The sequence below is a fragment of the Pelophylax lessonae genome (genome assembly GCF_965119305.1).
Source record: "Pelophylax lessonae genome assembly, chromosome: 6".
NCBI lineage: Eukaryota > Metazoa > Chordata > Amphibia > Anura > Ranidae > Pelophylax > Pelophylax lessonae.
Window position 1 is genome coordinate 195,999,700 of NC_138773.1, and position 24,513 is coordinate 196,024,212.

The window sequence follows — 24,513 nt, forward strand, 5'->3', positions numbered from 1 at the left end:
CACATGCGTTTGCAAATGTGTGCTAACTAAACCCCTGTTTTGACGCAAACTGTTAGACAGGTTAATCTGGTTGGTAAGCAAACTGGCTAGCAAATTGAACTGGGAATTTTACTTTTGTTTGTTTCATGTGCGTTGGCCTTCCATGTGTTCTTTGCTATGAAGGCCAGTTATAGGTGGGGGCAGAGGCCATTTTCTTTGTTGTTAATGTGTACTGGTGAGTGGACATACTGGATGCCTTTGCTGTAATACCATCAGTTGGGCATCCATTATGCCCCCAATTACCTTTAGGAGGGATGGGCCACCTCCAGGCTCACCTGCCCCCTATCTATCCATTAGCTTGCATGTGCTTCCACTGTGAAGGCTCTTATAAATTCATTAGAGTTAGGACTGCAGGTATACAGGGAGCCGTGAAGTGGCCCTGCAGCTTTCACATGCGTTTGCAAATGTGTGCTAACTAAACCCCTGTTTTGACGCAAACGGTTAGACAGGTTAATCTGGTTGGTAAGCAAACTGGCTAGCAAATTGAACTGGGAATTTTAATTTTGTTTGTTTCATTTTAATTTTCCAAAGGTACCCCGCTGGGCGGTATGGACGGTATCAGTCTTCATCATTAATTGACTCTGTTGTGTCCTTTTCAGCTCCATAGCTCATTGGCTTTATCACTTGTGGAGGGATCTAATCTCTCCATGTGGGACATCATTCTCTTCATTCCATTTAGAGTATCGGTTCCTCGTTGTGCCTCTCAAAAGGAACTGGTTATATGAATACCCTGTTTATTGCCTAGTTCACACCTACCCAATTCATTTATGTATTATATGGATATTGGAATTTTTTATGTGATTATGCTAGGCTCCTTTCTGTCTATCACTGGAATTGTTAGAGCCCCCTCTTTTTATGCCCTTTCTCTTTGAGATATGGCTTTGCTGTGCATTTCCTGTTTAATGAGGTAATGCTTTACTTCCAGTGTTAGACAGGCTCCATCTTGTTGGCTGGCTTACCACACCCAGACAGTACTGGTCCCTTGCCGAATTGGTTAGGATGCGCAATTTTGGTCTGCCTGCGTGTGTGTATCTACCCAGCGGCTATTCATCAACCTTAGCTCAGTGCCTGGATCCTTCACTGGTTTCAGCCGATGTCCATCCTTGCATGTGTAAGGGTCCTGACACTGATTGGCTTTGTGTGATAGCCCTGGTTTGACCCATGATTTTGATTTGATTATCTTAGTTATCAATTATTCTATATATGCTCTTTTGGTGGTTCGCAGCAGTATGTGTGTGGGGTGCATGTGTTCTTGTTTTTAATGACTATATAGACTGTTTTTTACTGTGATCAAGGGGAAGGTTTGGTTCCTTTTTTTCTTTCACATTGGATTACATTGTATTTCTAATAAATTATTGTCATTTTGATATATTTCTGTGTCAGTATTTTTTTAGGGAACTATTTCATTTATACCCCGTTTACTCTTATATGGTGCTTTAGGGCCTTCCCCCTCCTTGGTTCTGGTTGTCCCTGTTTTTTCTATATGCCTTTTACCATTAAGAGTATCACTCATTTGCGCTGTACAATTGACACCGTTGTGAGTGAAGGGGTTTACCAGGACACCGATATTTACATAATTTCCTAATTCTGTGTCGGTGGTACTGCTATTTGTGCTTGTGGCTTTCCACTTTTTCCTTTTTTGTTACTACAGACATGATACAGGAGATGGTCAGAGACTGAGGACATGATACAAGAGATGGTCAGAGACTGAGGACATGATACAAAAGATGGTCAGAGACTGAGGACATGATACAAGAGATGGTCAGAGACTACAGACCTGATACAGGAGATGGTCAGAGGCTGAGGACATGATACAGGAGATGGTCAGAGACTGAGGACATGATACAGGAGATGGTCAGAGACTGAGGACATGATACAGGAGATGGTCAGAGACTGCAGATATGATACAGAAGATGGTCAGAGACTGAGGACATGATACAGGAGATGGTCAGAGAGTGAGGACATGATACAGGAGATGGTCAGAAACTGAGGACATGATACAAAAGATAGTCAGAGACTGCAGACATGATAGAAGATAGAAGAGCACTAGGGGGGCCGGAGAGCACAGGGGAAGCAGAGAGCACTGGAGGAGCTGAAGGGCATGGGGGGGGGGGACTGGAGAGAATTAAGAGGGGGTTTGGAAAGCATTGCAGGGGGGTTGGAAGGCGCAGGGGGTGGAGAGCACTGGGGGGGACAGGGAGCACTGGGGGGGCAGGCAGGGAAAGCCAGGGGGTGGAGAGCACTGGGGGAGCCAGAGAGCATAGGGGAAGGTTTCAGGGAAGCATTCCCAGTTCGTGAGTACTGCAAACTGCCCCTAGGGGTCTGCTTAGCGAGAGGGGACCACTCCGGTGAAGGTCAGAGGGATCCAGGAGCTAGCTAGCCGGTGCAGGAGCAAGTGTAAAGGGGGTGCCCACATTGACCCTGAAGTGTAGAGGGGGTGCCTAGTGAGAGGACCCTGAAGTGCAAAAGGGGGCACCAGCGGTTGGGCCCTAAAGTGTTAAAGTGTACAGTGTGCAGTGTACAGTGTTGAGAGTTGCAGCAGCACAAGCAGTTCCAAGAGGCTACCTTAGTCAGGAAGGACTGGAGGGAGATGTTTCCAGGACTTTTGAGCTAATCAGAGCGTCAGGAGTCAAGTCTCAGTGCAGTCCAGGACATTTGAGCTAACCTGAGTGTCAGAAGTCATGTTTAAGTACAGTACCGCAAGTCAGTGTTTTTTTCAAGCTCCAGCAAGCATTGGTCGGCATCCAGCCAGCGTCAAGGCAGCGAGAAAGGCATTTTTCCTGCAAAGTGTCCCATTTGTACCTAATTGAGCCAGAGGAGTATCCCACTCATTCCCTTCTCCTATCCCCATTATCAAATAAACCAAACAAACTAAAGATGCAGGAAAGGTCATTGTCTCCAATCTCACACTTGGGTATTCAGCTTAAATGGGTTGAAGGTGTTACCGGTAACCATGGCAGACCCACATTAGGCTCAATGCCTGGAAAACCTGCTACATATATACTTGCCTATTTTTAATCCACTTCAGTCTGGTCAGGTAGCAGCAGCTACAGGGAAGAGGAGGGAGCGTCACCAACAGCTAGGCTATGGGAGCCTATGGGCGATGCCATGGCTCCTGAAATTTAGAACTTTTGTGTAGCGCTCCATTACACAGAGCTGCAAGATCACATGATCAGACCAGAGAGGATTGAAGATTGACAAGTATACGGATCATTTATATACAAGATAGGCAGGATAGGTATACTGAGGAGGGAGGGAGCATTTTTAAGTTTAGATGTAGTTAGGGTTTTCTTTCACTTTATGGTTTTGCAGGTCCACTCTTTCTTTCCTACTAGAGCACTCCCCTGCATTTTTTTATTTCATTTTTTTTTAATGCAAAAAATTGGCAGAACCCCAGCTCTGCCTTTCGTAAGGCGGACTTTACTGGCACAACCAAGAGACCAAATAGTAAAAAAAATATGTGTAATTTTTATTATTCAATACTTATTTTTAAAAAGGACAAAACACATATATCAACATATAGAAGATATTTCCAAAACAAACATATGACAACATCACACTATACAAAATATAAAACCAGTGAAACAGGACATGTGAAAAAGAACTGGAACAAAGGACACTTGCTCCTGGTGGGGAGACAGGGATGATCCTATATACCCCACTTGATTACCATGAGGTGACCCCATTCCAGTGATAGAAAGTTAATAAAGCCAATGTGTCGACGCGTTTCGCAGACCTTAGCTTTATCAAGACCAGACTGTAGATCAGCCTTTGTTTCTGTTAAATATGAAAAAACATATATTAAAACCATAGAACAATTACACAAACACAAAAACATTTCTTGTTGTGTTCAAATAAATTGTGGACTTACAAATTTGTCATTTGAGAACACGTGCATAGGGCAAATTTCACAGACCCACCGGGGCAGCCATTGTCATCATGGATATCAACCAGATAATTTCCTGAATAACATATTTTTACAACCGCCACCCTGAAATTTCTGTGTTCAACAAGAAGGGGGGGGGGCTGCTAGACGGGTGTGTATGAGGTCAAAAAATATATTGCAATCTAGGGACCACCTGCAGGACAAAAAGGGTTTACATCATTGTAGCCATATGTAGCTGAATCAAGAACAATATATCAAACAGTACATGTGTATAAAATACACCATATGCTGTACCTGTATTGGGGTCAACCTGCCATAGGCGCTCATCCATGAGCTTCCTATCCAAAGGGATACAGAGATGCAACCAAAGAAATATATATCTCCTGTGCTGATACACCCAAATTTTTTTTAGGTTTTAGGTTGACAGACCTGAATCATTCTGAAAATAGCACCACATAATGGTGTGGATGCTCTTCTCCCCATTATTCTCATATAATATGAGTCCAGAATGCCTTGATTACACACCCCCAGAGGGCATCTTCGCAGGAAGTGGAAGAGGATCAGTGGTAGAGACTGAAGGAGGACATTCAGTGCAGTGTTGGAAAATACCTAAGGTGAAAACTACATTGGGACCGTTTCTTGAAAGAAGGAGGATGGGGAAGAGATTTTTGTAGAGTTAGAGTATTACATCTGATAAAGTGTGCTGTTTATTTTCCTATAACGGTTGTGCTGTAGTTGTATCTATCTGGTGATCATGCCAGTTCCCTATTCAGAGTGACAACACAATTGTGGGTGGTCTGCACTCTTTTGCGTTGCCACTCAGTCTCCACATGCTCTGAATTCTTTTGTTCCTCCTCAGTAAGCTGTCTCTTGTGACACTTTTGCATGCCATATGGTGTGGCTCAGGGATCAGGATTGACAGAAGGGCATTTTCTTATTGCTCTACTGTTTACCATTGCTGACTATGTAAATATTTGGGTGGAGCCCTGGAGATCATGTGAGTAATTAAAACCTGATATAAGTATGCAACGTAAGTAGCATTACTTTCATGGCTTCATTTCATATAATATTATTACATTTAATATGATTTTTAATCAATAACTGAAAATATAGCTAAAGTCAAAACATTTTTTTTAGTTTTGGATAGAGTGGAGAGGGATTAGAACACCTGTCAGGTTTTTATTGCTGTCTGTGCCCCCGTTAAGGAGATTCACCCTCTCTATTGGCCCTGTTTTCCATTATCATTGAAAGTGAAAGTAATAAAAAGTTCCCAAATTTTGAGTTGTCCTCAGAAAAGTAATAGAGGGGAAATCTTCCCATGGGTACACTAGCTTTGGTGACCTAGCGGCCTCAAAGAAATTCCCTTGATTTTAACCACTTAAGCCCCAGAAGATTTTACCCCCTTCCTGACCAGGGGGTATTTTGCGATTCGGCACTGCGTGACTTTAATGGACAATTGCGCGGTCGTGCGACGCTGTACCTAAACGAATTTGACGTCCTTTTTTTCCCACAAACAGAGCTTTCTTGTGGTGGTATTTGATCACTTGTGCGATTTTTTGATCATGTGCAATAAACAAAAAAAGAGCGTCAATTTTGCAAAAATAGCAATATTTTTCACATTTTTTTATATGAAATTCCCCCCCAAAAAAATGTAAAAATCTAAATTTTTTAACATTTTCAGCCAATTTGTTTTATACTACATATGTTTGGTAAAAAAAATCGCAAAAAGCGTATTTTGATTGGTTTGCGCAAAAGTTATCACGTTTACTAACAAAGGGAAAGATTTCTGTAATTTTTGTTGTTTTTTTTAACGCGTAATGGCGGCAATCTGCGATTTTTTTTTTGCGGGACTGCGACATTGGGGCGGACAGATCGGACCCTTGACTGACATTTTTGACACTTTTGGGGTTACCAGTGACATTACTACAGTAATCAGTGCTATACATATGCACTGTTACTGCAAAATGACACTGGTAGTGAAGGGGTTAACTTTTTTAGAGGGAGGGGCTGTGTGTGTCCCTAGGGGCGTGATTCTAACTGTGATTGGCTGTGGCTTGAGGTGTAGGAACAATGATCAACGGTCCTACATAGTAGAACCGTATGATCACTGTTCCTACACAGGGGAGAATGACAGGCGGCTTGTTTACATCAGCCGCCTGCCTTTCTCCCGCTGTCACATCAGGTCCGCCGCTCACACGCACGGGGGGGGTCTGTGACCACACGGGAGCGCGCCTCCGGTGGCGCGCGCTCGCTCCCCAGAGCCTCACAGGCTAGTGACGTACCAGTACGTCACTTTGCCTGTGAGGGGCTGACCGCCGCAGTATATGTACTTGCGGCGGTCGGCAAGTGGTTAAAGGGTTTCCTCTCACTACCTGTTTGGCTATGGGACAGGAAGTGAAGTGAAATCTCCGCAATGGGACACAGATGGAGAAATAAATCTGACGGGGGTTATAACCCTCCTAGCTGTATCCATGTATCCAAAATGGAAAAAAAAAAGTTTTGCCTATAGTTCTACTTTAACTGCAAGAGCTCTACTCACATACTTATATAGACAGAAATGATAGACTGTGGAGCAATGAGGAAATGCTCCGCTGTCAATCATGATCCTTGAGCCGCCCTGTATGACTCTGGGTAACTGAGAAGACTACAAAGATCGTTTTGGCCCATAATAAACCTCAATGTCCATCAATGTCCATAAATTAAGCAGGCATTGCTTTCCTGTATTTCAATTTACATAATGCTATTTACATTTAGATTGGATTTTTTTTTTAATCAATCAAGTGACCATTACAGCTCCTCCCTCAAACTGCACATAGATACACAGAAAAAATAGAGAAGGATCACATGACTTTAAAACTACTTTAAAAAAAGGTATTTACAAGCCTTCTACTTCACCAATACACTGAACTTGATTTTAATGATGCCATACACTACGTATAAATTAAAGCTTGTGGACATGGGTTTAATGACGTTTTAATGAATTTAAATAAACACATATCCATTTATTTGGTGTTCTTCTTATATTATAATATTATCTATAATATATATATCTTACAATATTTGCCTGACATTTTGCTTTAAAGAGACACTGTCGTAATATTTATATTGTTTAATCAAATACAGCTTTAGGAAATGTATTTAAACTACTATTGCCGACTCTGTTGACTAAAGTGTTAATTCGCTAGCAAAGTTAAAGCCATGGCTAGAATCTTCTGTATGTGATACACCTGGGTCTTTTGTAGGGATGCACCGATCCGATATTCGGATCGGATATCGGCGTCGGATCGGGGGATCGGTAACATTGACCGATCCATCCGGTTTTTGCTTAGTAACGGCTCAGCCATCCCTTACTTGGTGCAGTAGTAGTATGTATATTCCCGGCTCACAGGCGGAGTGATATCAGATGCACAGAGCGGCTTTGCTCTGTACTGTAGCCGCTTGCTTTGTGTGTAGCTCTGAATCGGTTCCGGTATTGGTATCGGCGATTTCACAACGCCAGATATCGATATCGGGTCCAAAAAAGTCAGATCGGTGCATCCCTAGTGCTTTGGATGGTGAAGATTTTAGCCTCGGCTCCAGCTCTGCAACAGAGTGTAGACTGGAGTCAACAGAAATGCTCATGGTAACATAGTTGCCAACATTTGAAAAAAATTTACAGAGACACTTTGCAGCACAGCTATCAATTACTTACCACACCCACTTGCCTGGAGCTCCACCCACTCCACATAATTATTCTCCGCCTACTTATAATCAGATTATAGGGTCTAATCAATAAAGAGATAATTACACAAAATTGAAAAGGGAATTTTAAATTGAGGCCAAAGTAGCAGAGTTGGAATAATTCTCCCATTCAGCGGCACTACTTCTGCCTAAAGTTTAAAATTCTCATCACAATTTCCTGTCAAATGTGCTCAGGTGTGACCGTACATAAAAATGTAAATATAAATAAAGTGCAAAGTGTAAATAAGTACATTGTTGGGACAATGTAAATTACCCGGGACAGGCTCCTATTTGCCGAGACTGTCCCGGCAAAAACGGGACAGTTGGCAAGTATGTGATAAGTATTATAAATGTATGTTCTAAGGGCTCATTCACATAAGCGCAGAGGTCCATACAGTGTAAAAAGCAAGGGTATTTCTGCACCCAGGGGTCACAAGTGTTGCGTACAGCTGCCCATACAAATCAATGACAGGCTGCAGCTGAACGCTGGTAACCACTCATCCACACAGAATATATATGCATACAGGAATAGATGTGAATCACCCTGCATGCAGACAGGTTGTGTTTAAGGCCATTCAGCACATAAACGCTTGGATATGCAGTTACAAGCATACAGCTACAGCCAGGTATTGATTTGTACAGGTGGCTGTACACACCTATAAAGTGCAAATAGAAGGTGCACTCTTACCACTAGTTGACCTTTTAATGATGAGTGCTTAAAGCGGAGTTCCACCCAAAAGTGGAACTTCCGCTTTAGGTAGTCCCAACCCCCTGACATGCCACATTTGGCATGTCATTTTTTTGGGGGGGGGAGCGGGTACCTAGTTTTGACAGGTGCCCGCTCCCACTTGCGCTCGGAGCGCCGCGGCGCCCTGAGCGGAAGTTCTCCTCTCCCCCTCCCTCCCTGCAATCTTCTGGGACATGTCAAAGGTCCCAGAAGATTGCCGGCCAATCACGGCGCGTAGCGCAACTCGCGCATGCGCAGTGCGTACCCGGCTGTGAAGCCGCAAACTGTCACAGCCGGGTGCCCACAGCAGTGATGCCGGCGCCGAGGGAGAGGATCGAGGCTTCGGGCGGCCGCATCGCTGGACCGTTGGACAGGTGAGTGAAATGGCTGGAACTCCACTTTAAAGTGAATGCTACGGTTGGTGCCATGCCAAAAACCAGATACAAAGATGCCAATCACCAGCACCCAAAATTAATGCGAATCACATGTGTATTGATAAGACAGCGTCACAGAAGGCAAAGAGAACGTCTTCACAATAAACAAATGATAAGCATTCCCTTGCAGTGCTAGAGACTTTGCATACACTTGCTTTTTACGGTGTATGGACCGCTGCGTCTGTGAGCTCTAAGGGCCTGTTCACACTGTCTGCATGCTAAATGCTCTGTCTGCCATGATCGCCTGTGAAGGAGTGGTACGATGCGTGCTTCAGCACATGGAATGGTTTCCTTTTTTATAACTTTCTTTAATCCCTTCTGGACCGGAAGATTTCCCCCTTAATGACCAAGCCTTTTCTTGCGATTCGGCACTGCGTTAATTTAATGGAAAATTACATGGTCGTGCGACACTGTATCCAAATAGATATGATGTTGTTTTTTTCCCCACAGATAGAGCTTTCTTTTGGTGGTATTTGATCACCTGTGCGATTTTTATTTTTTGCACTATAAACAAAAAAAGAGCGGCAATTGTGGAAAAAAAAAACAATATTTTTCACTTTCTGCTATTTAACATTCCCAAAATACATTTTTAAATCTAATTTTTTCATTAAAAAAAAAACAATATTTTTCACATTCTGCTATATAACATTCCCCAAAAAAATTTAAAAATCTAAATTATTTAACATTTTAGGCCAATTTGTATCCTGCTACATATGTTTGGAAAAAAAAAATACCAATAAGTGTTATTTGATTGGTTTGCACAAAAGTTATCACGTCTACAAACTAGGGGAAAGATTTATGTAATTTTTTTTTTTTTACTAGTAATGGTGGCGATCAATGATTTTTAGCAGGACTGCGACATTGCAGCGGACAGATTGGACCCCTAACTGACATTTTTAACACTTTTGAGAGGACCAGTGACATTACTACAGTAATTAGTGCTAATAAATATGCACTGTTACTGTAATAATGACACTGACAGGGAAGGGGTTAATTTAGGGGCAATCAAAGGGTTAAGTGTAAGCCTAGGGTGTGTTTTCTAACTGGGGGGGGGCTGGCTTGTGAAATCAATATAGAGACCTGTGTTCCTAAATAGGAGGAACACAGAAACTCTGCATTGATTCCAGAGAGAACAACGGTCTGCTGTGTTTACAACAGCAGACCGCCATTCTCTCCTCACGGGGAGAGATCACGGGCCAATTATGGCCGCCGGCCCCTTGGACCGGCTTCCCTGCTGGCGAGTGGGCATGCGCCTCTGGCAGCGTGCGCACACCCACATGATCGCTTTCGACCTGCCGATGTATAACTGCACCGGCTGGTCGGCAAGTGGTTGAAGGGCACAAAGTGACACTTCATTCTTGTCTCTGCACAGCAGCGCAGAGTGTTGCGCAGTTGTGCAACCTGTGTGCTGTGGTAACATGCAGCATGTGACTGAACAGGGCACATTGAAAACAGTTGTTTTCTATGTGCCTTAGCGGCATCTGGTGTTTACCCGATGCAGAGAAATGACAGTCACTGCACTATGTGTGAACAAGCGCTAAAGCTTTGTCTAATTAAAGCAAAAGTACAACCAAATCTCATTTGACTGTACTTCTTCTATGGATCACAGAAGTATAGTTCGTTCTACACTCCTGTGACCCATTTTCAGCAAACAGCAGGCTGAAGCTCGCTGTCGGCTGACGTCACATAGCTGGTACAGCCTAGGGAAAGATTGCGACCATATGGTCGGGATATACCCAGATGCCTGGACCGGCACCCGGTTTAGCCTGTCAGGGAGCCACTTTGAGCCTAAAAAAGCCACCTCCACCCCCTCCACAGCCTAGTGTTCCAGTGAGTGCGGGGGGACAGAGCAGAGAGCCAGTGACTGACAGTTACTAGCTCTCTGCTCACGGAACACTGAGAGCCGAGCAATCAGCGTCTTTGATCGCTCAGTTCTCAGCCTTAGAGTCAACCTTAGAGTGCAACCACCTAGGTAAGTATGATTTGTATACTCAGTTCTCAGGCTTAGAGCTGACAGGGAAGAGATGCTGCATCCCCCTTGGTTAAGTATTATTTGATAGCTCAGTTGTCATCCTTAGAGCAGGCAGGGAACAGCTGCTGCATCCACCTATGTAAGTATGATTAAAAAAAAAAAAAAAACTTTTTTAAAATTCTTACAGTAAAATGTTCTCTGCAGAATATATAATTATTGGAATCCAGTGCTTTTTAAAGACTGCAATTCTCCTTTTGGGGGCACAAAATATTAAAGCCCATTGTATTTTACCCCTCATCTGGTCCTATTTCATACATTCTTTCTTTTTTTACTGGAGGTTAAAGGTTAGTTGTAGCGGAACTTTACCCATAACAATTTGATAAAAAATAATGTTCTTTAGCAAGGAACATACATTCCACATAATAATTATGCTACCAAAATTAGTGTGTGCGGTAAATTGTCCAAACATCGCTCCTGTTTCTTCTTCCTGAATGCTGCCATTTTGCTGAAGCCCAGAGCCCCAGAGGAGCAGTACATTTTTATGGTGTCAGCAGATTGGCCTCTAGTGGCTCAGATTTTTTGGCACATTGTTATAAAATAGGGCAACTGTGTATGTGCAGAGTGGGGTGAGACTAGAGTTGGGCGAATCATTTGGCCTGAGCATGAGTTCGGGCTGAACATTGGCTGTTTACCCATTTGACGAACACCCAAATTATCAGGGGCATGCTGAATGACCGCAATGCACTGCGCCACTGAGCATTGTGTGGGTAATGCTCAGGTCAGTAACAGCAGCTTATATCAAATGTAACCCTTCCCTATTCTTTCCAAAGCGTGAAAACATTTGGGCTTGAGTTGGGCTTTAATTCTCTGGTACCAATATATTATATTTTCCGTTAAACAGTGAAAAAAATTAGATACACAATCCGGTAAGAATCTAGATGGACATAAGAATGTCTGATCCAAGCTCACTCAGGTGCTTTAATCTCAAATAACATACATTGCACAGTGGCGATAGTTAAAATATTGAGCAAAAACAGAAAAGCCACCTAAGTGGCTACATTTGCCGGGGGACTTTATATGAGGCACCACACTTATATTTATAAAGACAAAGTAGAATTACATACTATAAAAATTTAATGATTTTGTTGCACAAATAGCAAAAATTACATTTATAAATTGACCCATGTGACATGTTTGACTGATCCAATAAAGCAATGATAAATTACCAATATAAGCATACACATGAAAATCATAATAAAATCCCGCATCTTAATGCACTCTACGCGTTTCACAAAGTATGATTCGCTTCTTCAGGAGTGGATGCATGTCATGCGTCTAAAAAGTAAAACAGTAGTATAAGTATTGTATATATATATATATATATATTATATTTTATAGGTGTCTTGACTGTATCAATATCATGCATACAGGGGGGCCCGGGTGGCAGGGCAAAAGAGGAATCTGATAATGGAGGGGGTGATCAGTGCAGAGGAAGGTAATTGCAGAAAACAATGCCCTGTATGTCTCTCCCTGCATTCGCGCGGGAGCCGACGGTCACGGCACGGGGCTCTGAAGGAACGACACGAGCGGCCGTTCCTTCAAACGCATGCGTCAGTGATGTCACTGGCTGCATGCAAAGTAAATATCTCCTAAACGGTACATGTTTAGGAGATATTTACAGTACCTATAGGTACAAGTTGCATAGGAGGGTTTACTTCCTCTTTAATATGTATGAATGTGAGTTAGAGATCTTAGATTGTAAGCTCTATGAGGGAAGGGACTGATGTGAATGTACAATATATATGTAAAGCGCTGCTGCGTAAATTAAAAAACAAAAATCAAACTGTGTAAGGCCACTATTAGCTTTGCTCAGTTGTACAGGCTCCTCTCCTGTGCTGGAATTCTATAATGTGATTTCGCTGTATACTGTGAGCTTTACAGTTTGCACAAGAAGCTGAATGACATCAAGCATCATCTAGCCGATTTCTCATCAGGCTGACTATCTTTGGTCTGCCCCACTCATTCATTGGATTTCAGTTCTTTCAATCATAAAGACTCAGCATCACATGTGGGTGTTACCTTCGACAACCTACATGCAAATGCAACCTGCCTAAAATTGCTCTCTCATCCAGACTGACATCCATTCATTCATCCATGTCTAGGAGTTAAATGATAGCACTGGAATCAGAGTAAAAATTGGTTTTGATAAATAGAGAATACAGTGCGTTTTTCTTGCAAGAGATACGTTTATGATGCAAATGAGGTATAAAGCCAGTTCTGGCTTTAGGCTGCTACTTCTCTGATCACAATAATCAAATCGCTAAACAGACAGATACATTTTGGGTGTGGGGTGAGGAGTGCCTCTTGCTTGAAATTCATTGAAAGTATGCATTAAGTACAGCGAATGCATTTCTGGGGATCGCTTCTCGGCCTTTTGGCTAAGATCAAGTGTAGTATCGACTTTAGCCCTTAGGGGTGTCTCTGCTTTACGGCTAGGACGTTGAGAAACATTTGTATCTATCCAAGCCATTTGGTCCTTGTGGGGTACCCTCTGCTCGGCCTTGTAGGATCGTTGATTAAATTCAGCTTCACCTACTCGCTGCTATTGGGTTAGAGGCTTAGCCCCCACAAGGAACGAGATTGCGATCTTCCCTCCTCCCCCCCCACTCTGCGCTACTACCTTCGGGCAGTAGGCGCACAAGGGCCTTTTTAAAGGCTGCGAAAGAGTGAAGACGCCGAGGAATAAGAAGGAAGCCGCCGAAGTTCTCCTGAAGCGACTACCGACGAACTCCTCCGTCATGGGGAAGAGCACTGGGAAGAAGAAGCATGTCCCCGCCACTTCTGCCAAGACTCCGGGAGAAGTCGCCTCAACCTCCACCCCCACCCCGGCCAATGTCAGCCAGCCGGGCTCAGCAAGGCCAACCAGGTCCGCAGACGGGCTTCCTACCCTGGAACCCTGGATGAGGCAGACAGTGGTGCTGCAGCTGAAGGAGGTGGACGGAAAAATCCCCGACATGACCCCGGAAATCTTTGGCAAGAAAATGATCCTCGAGCAGGGGTTCAGCAAGGCGGAGACCCTGTCCGTACAGACCTTCATGAAAGGTATATTTTATATAACTTTTGTGTCCCTACAGGTCTGTAGAAGGTACTGGGAAGCGGTGAAGAATTGTGGCCCGGATTCCCCTTTCCGCAACTTTGTTGCGAACACTCCCATTCAACGGGATGAAAGGCGGGTGACAGTGTGTCCATGAGGAATCCCCATACCCCAGCAAAAGACATCGCTACCTACCTCCAGAGGTTTTGCATCGTGGCCAAAGACCCAGTCCGAATCCTCGATGTCAATGGCTTCTGGACAGGTAAGTGGGCAGTTTCTTGCAGGTTAAGGAGAGAGCCTTCGGGGGATCTCCAACACCTGAAGCCCTGCTTCTCTCTGGGAGCCTCCGCAGGACTCCTTTACTACGCAGACATGCCCCAGACCTGTCGCAGGTGTGGCATGCAGGGTCACGTAAGTTTTGCCTGTCAGGAACCTTCTTGCAGGTTCTGTCGGGCTACAGGCCATGAGACCAAGGATTGCCCGAGGTCCAAGACATGTAACCTCTGCGGATTGGCTGAGCACGTCTACAGAGACTGCCCCCAGAGATCCCGGTCCTACGCTGGAGCCCTGCTCAAGGGCAGAGCCCCAGACAGCGCTGGGAAAAAGAAGCCAGGGGAAAAGACTGCGAAGGAACCTCGGAAAGCCACTGGTGAGTCCCCCCCTCCCCAGGCCCCTACCACCTCCTCCGACCCATCCCTCCCCAACCCCCCTGAGTCAGAGGTGACCTCACCTGCCCCTGCCCCTCCCCCCTCCCAGCCCCCCCCCGCCCTGTCCTCCATGGAGGACTTCCCCACCCTGCCCACCGCCCCCCCCCCACCCCACCCCCCACCAGCAAAGGCCGAAAACGGAACCTAGACAGCCCGACAACTGAAGAACCCACCAAGCGGCCCACCGTGGCCCAGCAAGATGACATCGCTGGACTGGACCCAGTGGTGGAGGACCTCGAGGACCTTGAGTCTGCGGGGGATGAAGAAGAAGAAATGCAGGAAGGTAAGGATCTGGCTCCCCCAGAGACTGACCTCACCCAGGACCTGATGGACAGCATCCTCGAGGAGAACGGCCTGAACCAGGACACTGGACAGGCACAAGAGGCAGTGGAAGAACCACCCCCCCCTCAGGGGAGGTAAGTTCAGCCCACCTGCTAGCTAGCCCCTTCATCTCCTTTACATGATGGCAGAGATCTCCATCTTTTCCATTAATGTTAGGAGCATCAAGGATGCGTCTAGAAGACAGGTGGCGCTGACTTTTCTTTCCACTCAGCAGAGTGAGGTCTACATGCTCCAGGAGTGTGCCCTACCCTTCTCGAGGAGGTACACTCATCTGTCCTCCCAGTGGACCCATGGTCCCTCCTACTGGTCCGGGGGTGTCGATTGTAAGTCTGCAGGGGTAGCCATTCTTGTCAGGGGTGGTCGTTTCACGGTTGACTCCGTCCAGGAGCTTGTCTGTGGCCGTCTTTTGGTCGTAGACGGCTCATGGGCGGGAGAGCCAGTTAGGCTCATCAACGTGTACGCCTCCCCAGATAAGAATGAGCGACTGGAGCTTTTCCAGACCCTGCGGACCCAACTCGTCACCACCAGGGCAGTAGTAATCGGCGGTGATTTTAACTGTCCGATTGAGGAGGATGGGCGCAGCTCCAGCATGTACGCAAAGCTCGACACCACGTCTAGGCTGCTCAAGGAGATGATCGCGGAGGCTTCCTTGAAGGACGCCGTGGGATCCATAGGGAAAGGTTCCGTGAACTATTCGTGGTGCCGTCCTGATGGATCCGTGCGTTCTAGGATAGACTTCGTGCTCACCTCCAAGACAGTCAGACATCGCGGGTTCTCAATGGTCCCCTGCTTTTTCTCTGACCACAGGGCCATTCACTTTCGGGGTGACCTGGGCGAGGGCTTTGCCCCCGGTCCGGGCTCCTGGAAGCTGAATGGTACCCTGCTGGAAAATGAGGAACTGCTGGAGGAACTCAGGGAGGCCTACATTACCTGGAAGGAGGACAAGAGGTTCTTCAGAAAGGTAAGCGACTACTGGGAGTTTGTGAAAGTCAAGCTACGCAGCTTCTTTCAGGCAAGGGGACGCCAGCAAGTGTGTGCCAGGAAGAGGGAACTCAGGAGACTGCAACGTCAGATGCAGTCCCTGCAGGACCTTCACCACTGCGGCTGGGACGTTAGGCAGGACCTGGAGGACACCAAGAAGAGCCTGAAAGGACACTTCGAGGAAGAATCCAGGCACCTCGTCTTCCGTTCCAAGGTGGAGAACCTTGAGAAAGGTGAGAAATGTAACTCTTTCTTTTTCAGGAAACTCCACTCAGGACACACTCCCTTGTCTGAGCTGCGGGACGAGACCGGAACACTCCAGAAGGGGAAGGAGGCTGTGATGCAAGTGGTCAGCGACTACTACACCAACCTCTACTCCCCGAAAGAAACAGATACGGCTGAGGCCGACAGGTTCTTGTCAGGTATCACTAACCAAATTGATCCTGCAGGTATGTCGGCAATCAACGCCCCCTTGGCGCTGGAGGAACTGCACTCTGCCGTCAGATCCTTTAGGCAAGGCAGGACCCCGGGCTGCGACGGTCTCCCAGCGGAGCTCTATGTAGCGCTGTGGGATCTCGTTGGCCCGGACCTGCTCGAGCTGTACGAGGAGATGGTGGTGGAGGGCACAATGCCTCCGTCGCTGAGGGAGGGGATGATCACGATTTTGTATAAGCGTAAGGGGGAGAGAGGGGATCTGAAAAATTGGCGTCCCATCTCTCTCTTGAACGTGGACTACAAAATCCTCGCCAAGGTTCTGGCCAACAGGCTGAAATCTGTCATCGGACAGATCATCCACCCGGATCAGACTTGTGGCATTCCTGGGCGCAGGATTGCGGACAGCCTTGCGCTTGTCCGGGACACGGTCCAGTACATTCGAGGCCGCCGTGTGCACGCGGCCCTGGTCAGTCTTGACCAGGAAAAGGCCTTTGACCGTGTCTCCCATGAGTTTATGTGCAGAGCTCTGCGCAGGTTTGGTCTTGGGGACATGTTTTGTTCGTATGTGAATGTAATGTACAATGACATTTGTAGTACGGTGTTGGTGAATGGCTGGAAAACTGACCCTTTCCCTGTTCTCTCTGGGGTCAGACAAGGCTGCCCTCTCTCACCTCTGCTTTTTGTTTGCTGTATAGAGCTCTTTGCCGAATGCATCCGACAGAACCCAGAGATCAGAGGGATCACCGCACCGGGACCGGACAGAAGGGTTGCCAAGTGCTCACTCTACATGGACGACGTAACGGTGTTCTGTGCTGATCAGCGCTCCATCGACTCGCTCGTCCAGACCTGTGAGGACTTCGGCAAAGCTTCAGGGGCAAAAGTCAACTGCGGGAAGTCAGAGATCATGCTCTTCGGAAAGTGGTTCCTGCCTTCTTCTGCATCAATCCCTTTCAGCATCAAGGCGGACTTCATCAAAATTCTTGGAGTTTGGTTTGGAGCTGAGGGCGCAGCCCTGAAGTCTTGGGAGGAGAGACTGTCCAAGATGAGACAAAAGTTTGGACTATGGAGCCTCAGAGAACTCACCATCGAAGGGAAAACACTGGTACTCCGCAGCGAGATCCTCCCTGTGTTGCAGTACCTCGCCCAGGCCTGGCCCCCCCGGGTCAACACCTGCAAGGCCATCACCAGGGCGGTGTTCCACTTCATCTGGGGCTCCAAGATGGACAGAGTGAAGCGAGCAGTCATGTTCAAAGAACCCCTCAAGGGCGGTAAGGGCGTGCCCGACATCGCAACGTTACTGGGGGTGTTCTTTGCCTGCAACTGCATCCGCAGAACTTTGATTGACAGAACTTCGGACTCTGGAGGCAACTCCATGTCCCGTTTTTTCCTCCTGCCTCTCTGGAGGTCCCTTGGATGGGACAAATGGGACAGCTCCATCCCCTACAACTGGGACACTCCTTGGTACTACTTGGACACTTTCAAGTTCATCAAGGAGCTGGGGCTGCATGGAGTTAAGCCCGACTTGTGGAAGCCAAAAACTATCTACAAGTTGATCAGAGCATCGGACATTGCTGAGACTGTTCCAGGCCTCCCTTCAGCCACTTGCAAAGTGGTCTGGAGGAATGTTTCTTCAAAGAGACTCACCAACAGGCATAAAGATCTGGCGTGGATGGCTGTCCAGGGGGGTTTGCCACTCAGGACATTTATGCATGCCAGAAACTTGTGCAGATACAGGCACTGCCCCTTTTGTATCATCCATGAGGAAACGTCATTTCACGTTTTCTGGGAGTGCTCATTTGCACAGAGCCTGTTGAGGGCCTTGGAACCTGAACTGAGAGACTTTGTCCCACAGACTGCCATCACACATTTTGCTGTGCTGAATGGACTTTTTCATGGGACTTTTTCCCAAGAGGACATTGACAACGCCTGGCGGGTGTTGTGCTGCTTTAAGGACGCTTTATGGTGCGCCAGAAAGCGCCTTATCCACCAGAGGGAGAGGATGTCCATTGAGGACTGTCGCAGACTGATCCACAGTCTGCTCAGAGACTATAACCTGATGGATCTCATGGAGGAAGAGGAGGTCTGAAGATTTCCCCTTACCCCACTCTCCCTTGTGTGTCTTTGTCCATTCAATAAAGCTTCGGGCCTGTGATTTCATTCCCCCTCCCCCTACCCCCACTCTCCCAACCCCCATCACACCTGTTGCTTTTTTGAAATGTTTTAGTATTGATACAGTTTGAGTAACGTAACGTATAGACACTGTTATTTAGTTTCATGCTTCAGGGGTATTGCGGCGTCATGCATGATGTGATGGCACGGGGTATCCTTACTCCGCACACCACATCAGGCATCATACCGCAGAATGAATGTATGTGATTGAATGTATTTATTAGTATGACCGGAAATGTATTGTAATGTAGTGTATTTATGCGCTGCGTCGCAGTACAGGGGAGAATGTACCCCGACAAAAGTATTGTTTTTTGTATATCTTTTATGCAAATAAAGATTACATTTTCAACCAAAAAGAATGCATTTCTGGGGAAAAGATTCCTTTATTTGCAGGTATTGGTGAAGGGATTGTAATGAAATCAAGAGCAAGAGAATACATTAGAAAGCCTGAAATGGGATTGGATAAAGCCCCGTACACACGTAGCGATTGTCGGCCGTAAATATTCGGCCGACGACCGATCGGCCGATTGTAGGCTTGTTAGTATGATGTTTCCGACAGCCGACAGCGCATTTTCGGCCGAACAGAATCGGGTGTGCAGGCATTAAAATTTTTGTTGGCCAACACCAGAACGGCCGATTGTTCGCCAGTCAGTACAGAATTCGGCCGACAAACAGCCGATTAGCAAGACTGGGCATGCTCAGAGAAGAAAAAACACATAGAAAGTTAACCATCACATGACATCACTTCTGCAGTCGGCTGTTGTTGGCCGACAAAATTCAGTCTTTTGCAGTTTTCAGCCGACAGGACAGCACCGGACAAAAGACCAAGACAAGAGACAAGAGATCGTTTGGCCGACATTCGGTACGTGTGTACGGGGCTTAAGGGATAGCGTGTCCTGAGCGTGTTCACTGATGATCATCTTTTTGGTGATTATAATTATTCTTCGTTTACCAATGCATCCTATAGTTGTTATTCCAACTTCTGTATTTCTTGTAGCCTTAACAAAGGTTTTTTTGGTGTTGGTTGCCTGTTACTTTCTTGTGGAATCAGTAAAAGACTTTGGACTCAAACATGTTGTTTTGGTGCTCTATTTTATTATTATTATTATTATATATTGATTTCTCACTCTGGGTGTCCCCTCCCTCTAAGGTGCCCCCTGTTTTGTGGAGAGCTGCTGAACCCAAGCCATAAGGCTCAAAAATTTATATTTTCTACAAGGTGAAGACCTGCATCCAGTGCCTTGTTTTTACTCTTTCCTGAACCCCCGAAGAAAGGGGAATTCTTTCCCCTGAAACAGGTTTGTATTGTTTTTTGCAGTATATCCCCAGTCAAAAAATGTAGCATGTCCACATTCTCCGACCCTCTATTTGGTCTGCAGTTTCTGACAGTCCTCTCGAGCTTTACATATACTGAGCATTACGTGTGACCCTTTGTCAGGAGCCGTATTTGAGGCCCTGTTTAGCTCATAAGTTAACAACCACTGCCCCAGTTCATATTAGAAGCAAGGGTGGCTACATTCCTATGTAGCACATCCCCTAAGGAGCCGCAAATAGAAAGGGATCCCCCTCCCTGCACAGCCAGGCACTCAGCATCTTAACAGCACACTTGAGTCAGAAGAACAGTCCAGTGCTTTGTTTTCATGTTTTATTGAGAGGAATAAACTTGCATATGGATAGGGGTACTATGGGATGCTCACTTGATCAAAGCAGTAGAACTCTTCAGGGGCACAACTATATACACTCCGTGTATACACTTCTCCTCTACCTCCAGCACAAATCTTGCTTGTAGAACTACAACTCCCAGGCCAAGTTGGCACTATTTGGATGATCTGACAAAAGCTCAGCCAGACTGGTAGCAGATACCCCTTACAGGCAGGGTCCACGGGCCCCTTGTCTGTGTAGCAAAGTCCTAGTGCCCAGCTGTCCTCCTCCTGTGGTTACTGAACCCAGCACCACCTCTTCAGGCACTGCCATCTCACCTGGATACAGCTGCCCCTTTCCCTAGCCCTCCTGGCTAAGACTCCAGACTGACTCTGCATCCATCCCAGATCTCTCAGACATGCCTCCCAGTCTTCTCTGACTGTTTCACTCACCAGCCCTCCTTGCTGTCTTCCTCCCTAGAGATTTTCATGGCACTCTTTTCCTCCTGTCCTCCACCTGCTCCCGTGCCTCTGGTCAGGACACCTCCGTGTGTCGTGAAGAGGTTCCCTTCCACGCCCAAGCCTGAGGTCACCCCCCTAGACTAGGGTGTTACCCTAGAGGGCCACAGACAGCCTAACACCCCATCTCCAGTTTCCACCCAAACTCCACTGCCCCCAGCTGAGCTGACCCTGAGTATTAAAGGAGGCCTGCCCCCTGCCAGCCCATCTATTGGGGATTGGTCAGGGCCCTCAGAATACTCCAGGCAGCTCCTTCCTACCTCCACACCCATTCTGCTGGAAGTTTCCAGCAAGTTCCAGAAGTAGTGGCAGGTCTCAGGGATGCTGCCTGTGAGTCATCCAGGCTTCCCTGAGTCATTTAAACCCGGACCCAGAAAAACACACAGCCAAGCCTGAATTTACCTACACTGGCAAACCAAAAATTCTAGCACTCTAGCAACATAGCTAGGGGGTGCTACACTTACATGCAATGGGGCCATGGAGAATAAACGTAGCCTTTTTAGTAGTCACAAAAAAAAGGGAAAAAAAAGAATTTAGAGATCTGGAGGAGGCAACGGAGGTTCAAATCTCAGCCAGTTCAGCAGTAACCATCTTAAATTCGAACCATGAATAGGCAGGCTGAAAGTACCAAGTTGACTGATCAATCAACTTTGGTACAACCAGCGTGCCAGATTTTGCATGCGATTATCGCTAGCAGCTAGTATAGCTGCTAGCAATAATCACTGTCTTCTCCCGGCGGGTATGGCTTCCTTCTGCCCCCTCCCACCGGGAGACTACAATGGCTTGGCGGAAGAGACTCCCCTGTCAGCACTGTCTGTGTTGATGGAGGAATCGAGGCCCGATCTGTGGTAGCAGGAAAGAAATTTGCTCCGTATATACTGTAGGCTGCCTAAGAATAATAGAAGGTACTTTTTGAGTTATAGAAAACATACTTGAGTAGTAAAGTGTTTAGAGTCACATTAAGTCTTGCTATGCACTTTGAAAATGATTGCATTTTACTCTCATTTATATTTAATTCTTTAAATTATTTGTAGAACTTTGAAAGAATTAAAGAGGAAGTAAAGCTTCCTCTGTAACTTGTACTTATAGGTAAGCCTATGATAAGGCTTACCTATAGGTACTGTAAATATGTACCGTTTAGGAGATATTTACTTTTCACGTAGCCAGTGACATCACTGGCGCATGCGATCTTAAGGAACGACCGCCCGTGCCATTCCTATAGAGCCCTGTGTCGTGAACCGCGGCTCTCATGCGCATTCAGGGGAGTGACCTAATTGCGGCTCGGGCCAATCAGATGGCTGGAGGACTCGAACCTGGAAGGAAGACAGGTTAACATGTCGGCTGTGTAAGGCCTTGTTCACACCTGAGTGTTTTTCAGCTCGGAAAACTCTTATCTCTGAAGTCTCATAACTCCCAACAAGCAAAATCCCATTCATTTCAATGGCCCCTGTTCACATATGAGCGTTTTGTTGCCTGAAGCAAAATGCCTAAAGCTCAAAAAAGTACATGAGCTTCTTTTTTGGCAGATTACAAGCGTTTTTGTTAGACATCAATGCCTGCTTCCAAACACCTGCAAAAAAATGCCCAAAAAAAGCCTGAAAAACGCACCAAGCAAATGCCGGAAAATGATATGCTCAGGTGTAAATGGAGCCTAAAGGCTCGTACACACGATACGAAAATTGGAAGTCAAATTTCGTCCGACAAACGATCTGCCGATTTTCGGATTGTTAGTATGGTGCTTTCGACAGCCGATTACGAATTTTCGGACAACAAAATCTGGATGTGCAGGCTATAACATTTTTAGCGTACGTCAACACAACTTTCCGATTTTCGTTTAATTTGTCCGAAAATAATCATAAGAGCAAGACTTGGCATGCTCAGAAACGAAAGAACACATACAAAACAATCCAACACATGACATCACTTCTGAAGTTGAATTCTGTCGTACGGGAATTCTCATATGAAAGTAACCTCTTCACTTTCCATATGAGACTAGCATGCAACAAATATCGGACGTAAGATCGTTTGATAATCTGATCGTGTGTATGAGCCTTAAGTGTTGTGCGGGTGGCGCTGCGGGGACTTCGTTTTAAGGTAAGTATTTCATGAGCTAGTATGCAATGCATACTAGCTCATTATGCCTTTGCCTTTCAGGTTATTTTTCTTTTTCATTTTTTTGGGGAGTTTTACAACCTCTTTAAAGACTTAGAGCTTTTTTTCACAGAAGAAAACTTTCTAGTTGTTTCTGTTCTGGCAATAAATGGGTCTTGCTCTGACTGAACTTTCCCATCACCCCCCTTCACTAATATTCCTGTCACAAACATGCCGCTCAGACAGCCTACTGTTTCTAAGCTCATTTGTGTCTATTCTGATTTTCCCTCCTTTTATCACTTGGCTTCCATTCTGTGTATTCACAGCACGGCTGATGGGAAGGGCTCCCAGTTCAGCAGCATGCATAGAACACTCTATGTGTACCCTCCTCTTCTCCTTTTTATGTGGGAGCCTTCCCTACTTCTAGTGACACAAGTCCAGTCTACTCCTCCCATACTGCAGCCCTGCCTGGGAATCCCAGGCTTACATTAAAGATGGCATCCCCAGCACTCCTCTAGATGGGCAGGTTTCTGTCTAACATGCACTCTGAGGGCCCTTTTCACACTCAGGTACAGTTTTGTACAAGTTATTGTGTGTTGTCACACTACACACATAGGGCACCCCATTCATCTCAATGAGGCGACCCTGCCATAGATTAGCACAGGACCCGTTCTAATAAGAGCGACACAAGTCGCTCCGACTTAGAAAAAGGGTCCTGAGCTACTTTGGGGCGACCTGGAGCGACCTGCATTGACTTCAATGATATGAAGTCCGTGCATGCCGCTCCGAGGTCGCGGTGCGAGCGTTGCACCGCGACTTCACAGGTCGCCCCGGGAAGTCGGGTCGCCTGTATGTGAACGGGCTCTCAGCGTTGAGCTTTGCACATTTTTAACTGTGCAATTTGACATATTTGTCAATGTAAGCTCCAGAAGCTCAGGCATGCAGGCAGCAGAGGGTGTACTTAGCTTAGAAAGACCCTATTTCCCTACTGAAGACCTCTGGGATGTATGACTTAATTTGCCTAGTCATGGAAACCAGGAAGTAACTGAAGATATGTAAATGACAAAAGTAAAACAAGCAAAGATTATATACTTTCCTACACAATTAGTAATGCTAGCAGCATAAGGATTAAAAATAGCGAATGTTGATTGAGAGAGTGAAGTTCCACTTTAACCGGTTGCCGACCGCCGCACGACTATATACGGCGGCGGTTAGCCCCGGCCAGGCAAAGTGACGTATATACGTCACTAGCCTGTCACTTCCTTGTGAGCCAATAGTGGGCGAGCGCGTGCCCGCGGAGGTGCGCGCCCGCCCCAGCTCGTTCACTGGGAAGTCAGTGCGTGTGACCGGCGGACCCGATTTCCGCCGGTCACTCGCGATCGTCCTCCGTGAAGGGAGAAAGGCAGGCGGCTAATGTAAACAAGCCACCTGTCATTCTCCCCTGTGTAGGAATGGTGATCATACGGTTCTACTATGTAGGACCATTGATCACTGTTCCTACACTAGTAGCCATGTCCAATCACAGTAAAAAGCACACCCCTAGGGACACACTTAACCCCTCCTTCCCCAATAAAGTTAACCCCTTCCCTGCCAGTGTCATTTTGCAGTAACAGTGCATATGTATAGCACTGATTACTGCAGTAATGTCACTGGTAACCCCAAAAGTGTCAAAAATGTCAGTCAAGGGTCCGATCTGTCCGCCGCAATGTCGCAGTACCGCAAAAAAAATCGCAGATCGATGCCATTACGCGTTAAAA

General features: G+C 46.2%; 1 protein-coding gene across 1 annotated transcript in view; it reads left to right on the top strand.

Annotated features, from left to right (window-relative positions):
- The window catches only part of LOC309558696 (uncharacterized protein), a gene marked incomplete at both ends in the record, with an annotated part of 160,368 nt that extends 141,945 nt beyond the window's left edge, over nucleotides 1-18,423 (top strand). Inside the window, 4 exon segments of the mRNA XM_082261754.1 lie at nucleotides 13,713-14,017; nucleotides 14,020-14,496; nucleotides 15,790-16,324; nucleotides 17,033-18,423. Of these exon segments, the coding sequence (XP_082117880.1) occupies nucleotides 13,713-14,017; nucleotides 14,020-14,496; nucleotides 15,790-16,324; nucleotides 17,033-18,423 (2,708 nt within the window).
- Nucleotides 18,424-24,513: the final 6,090 nt, after the last annotated feature.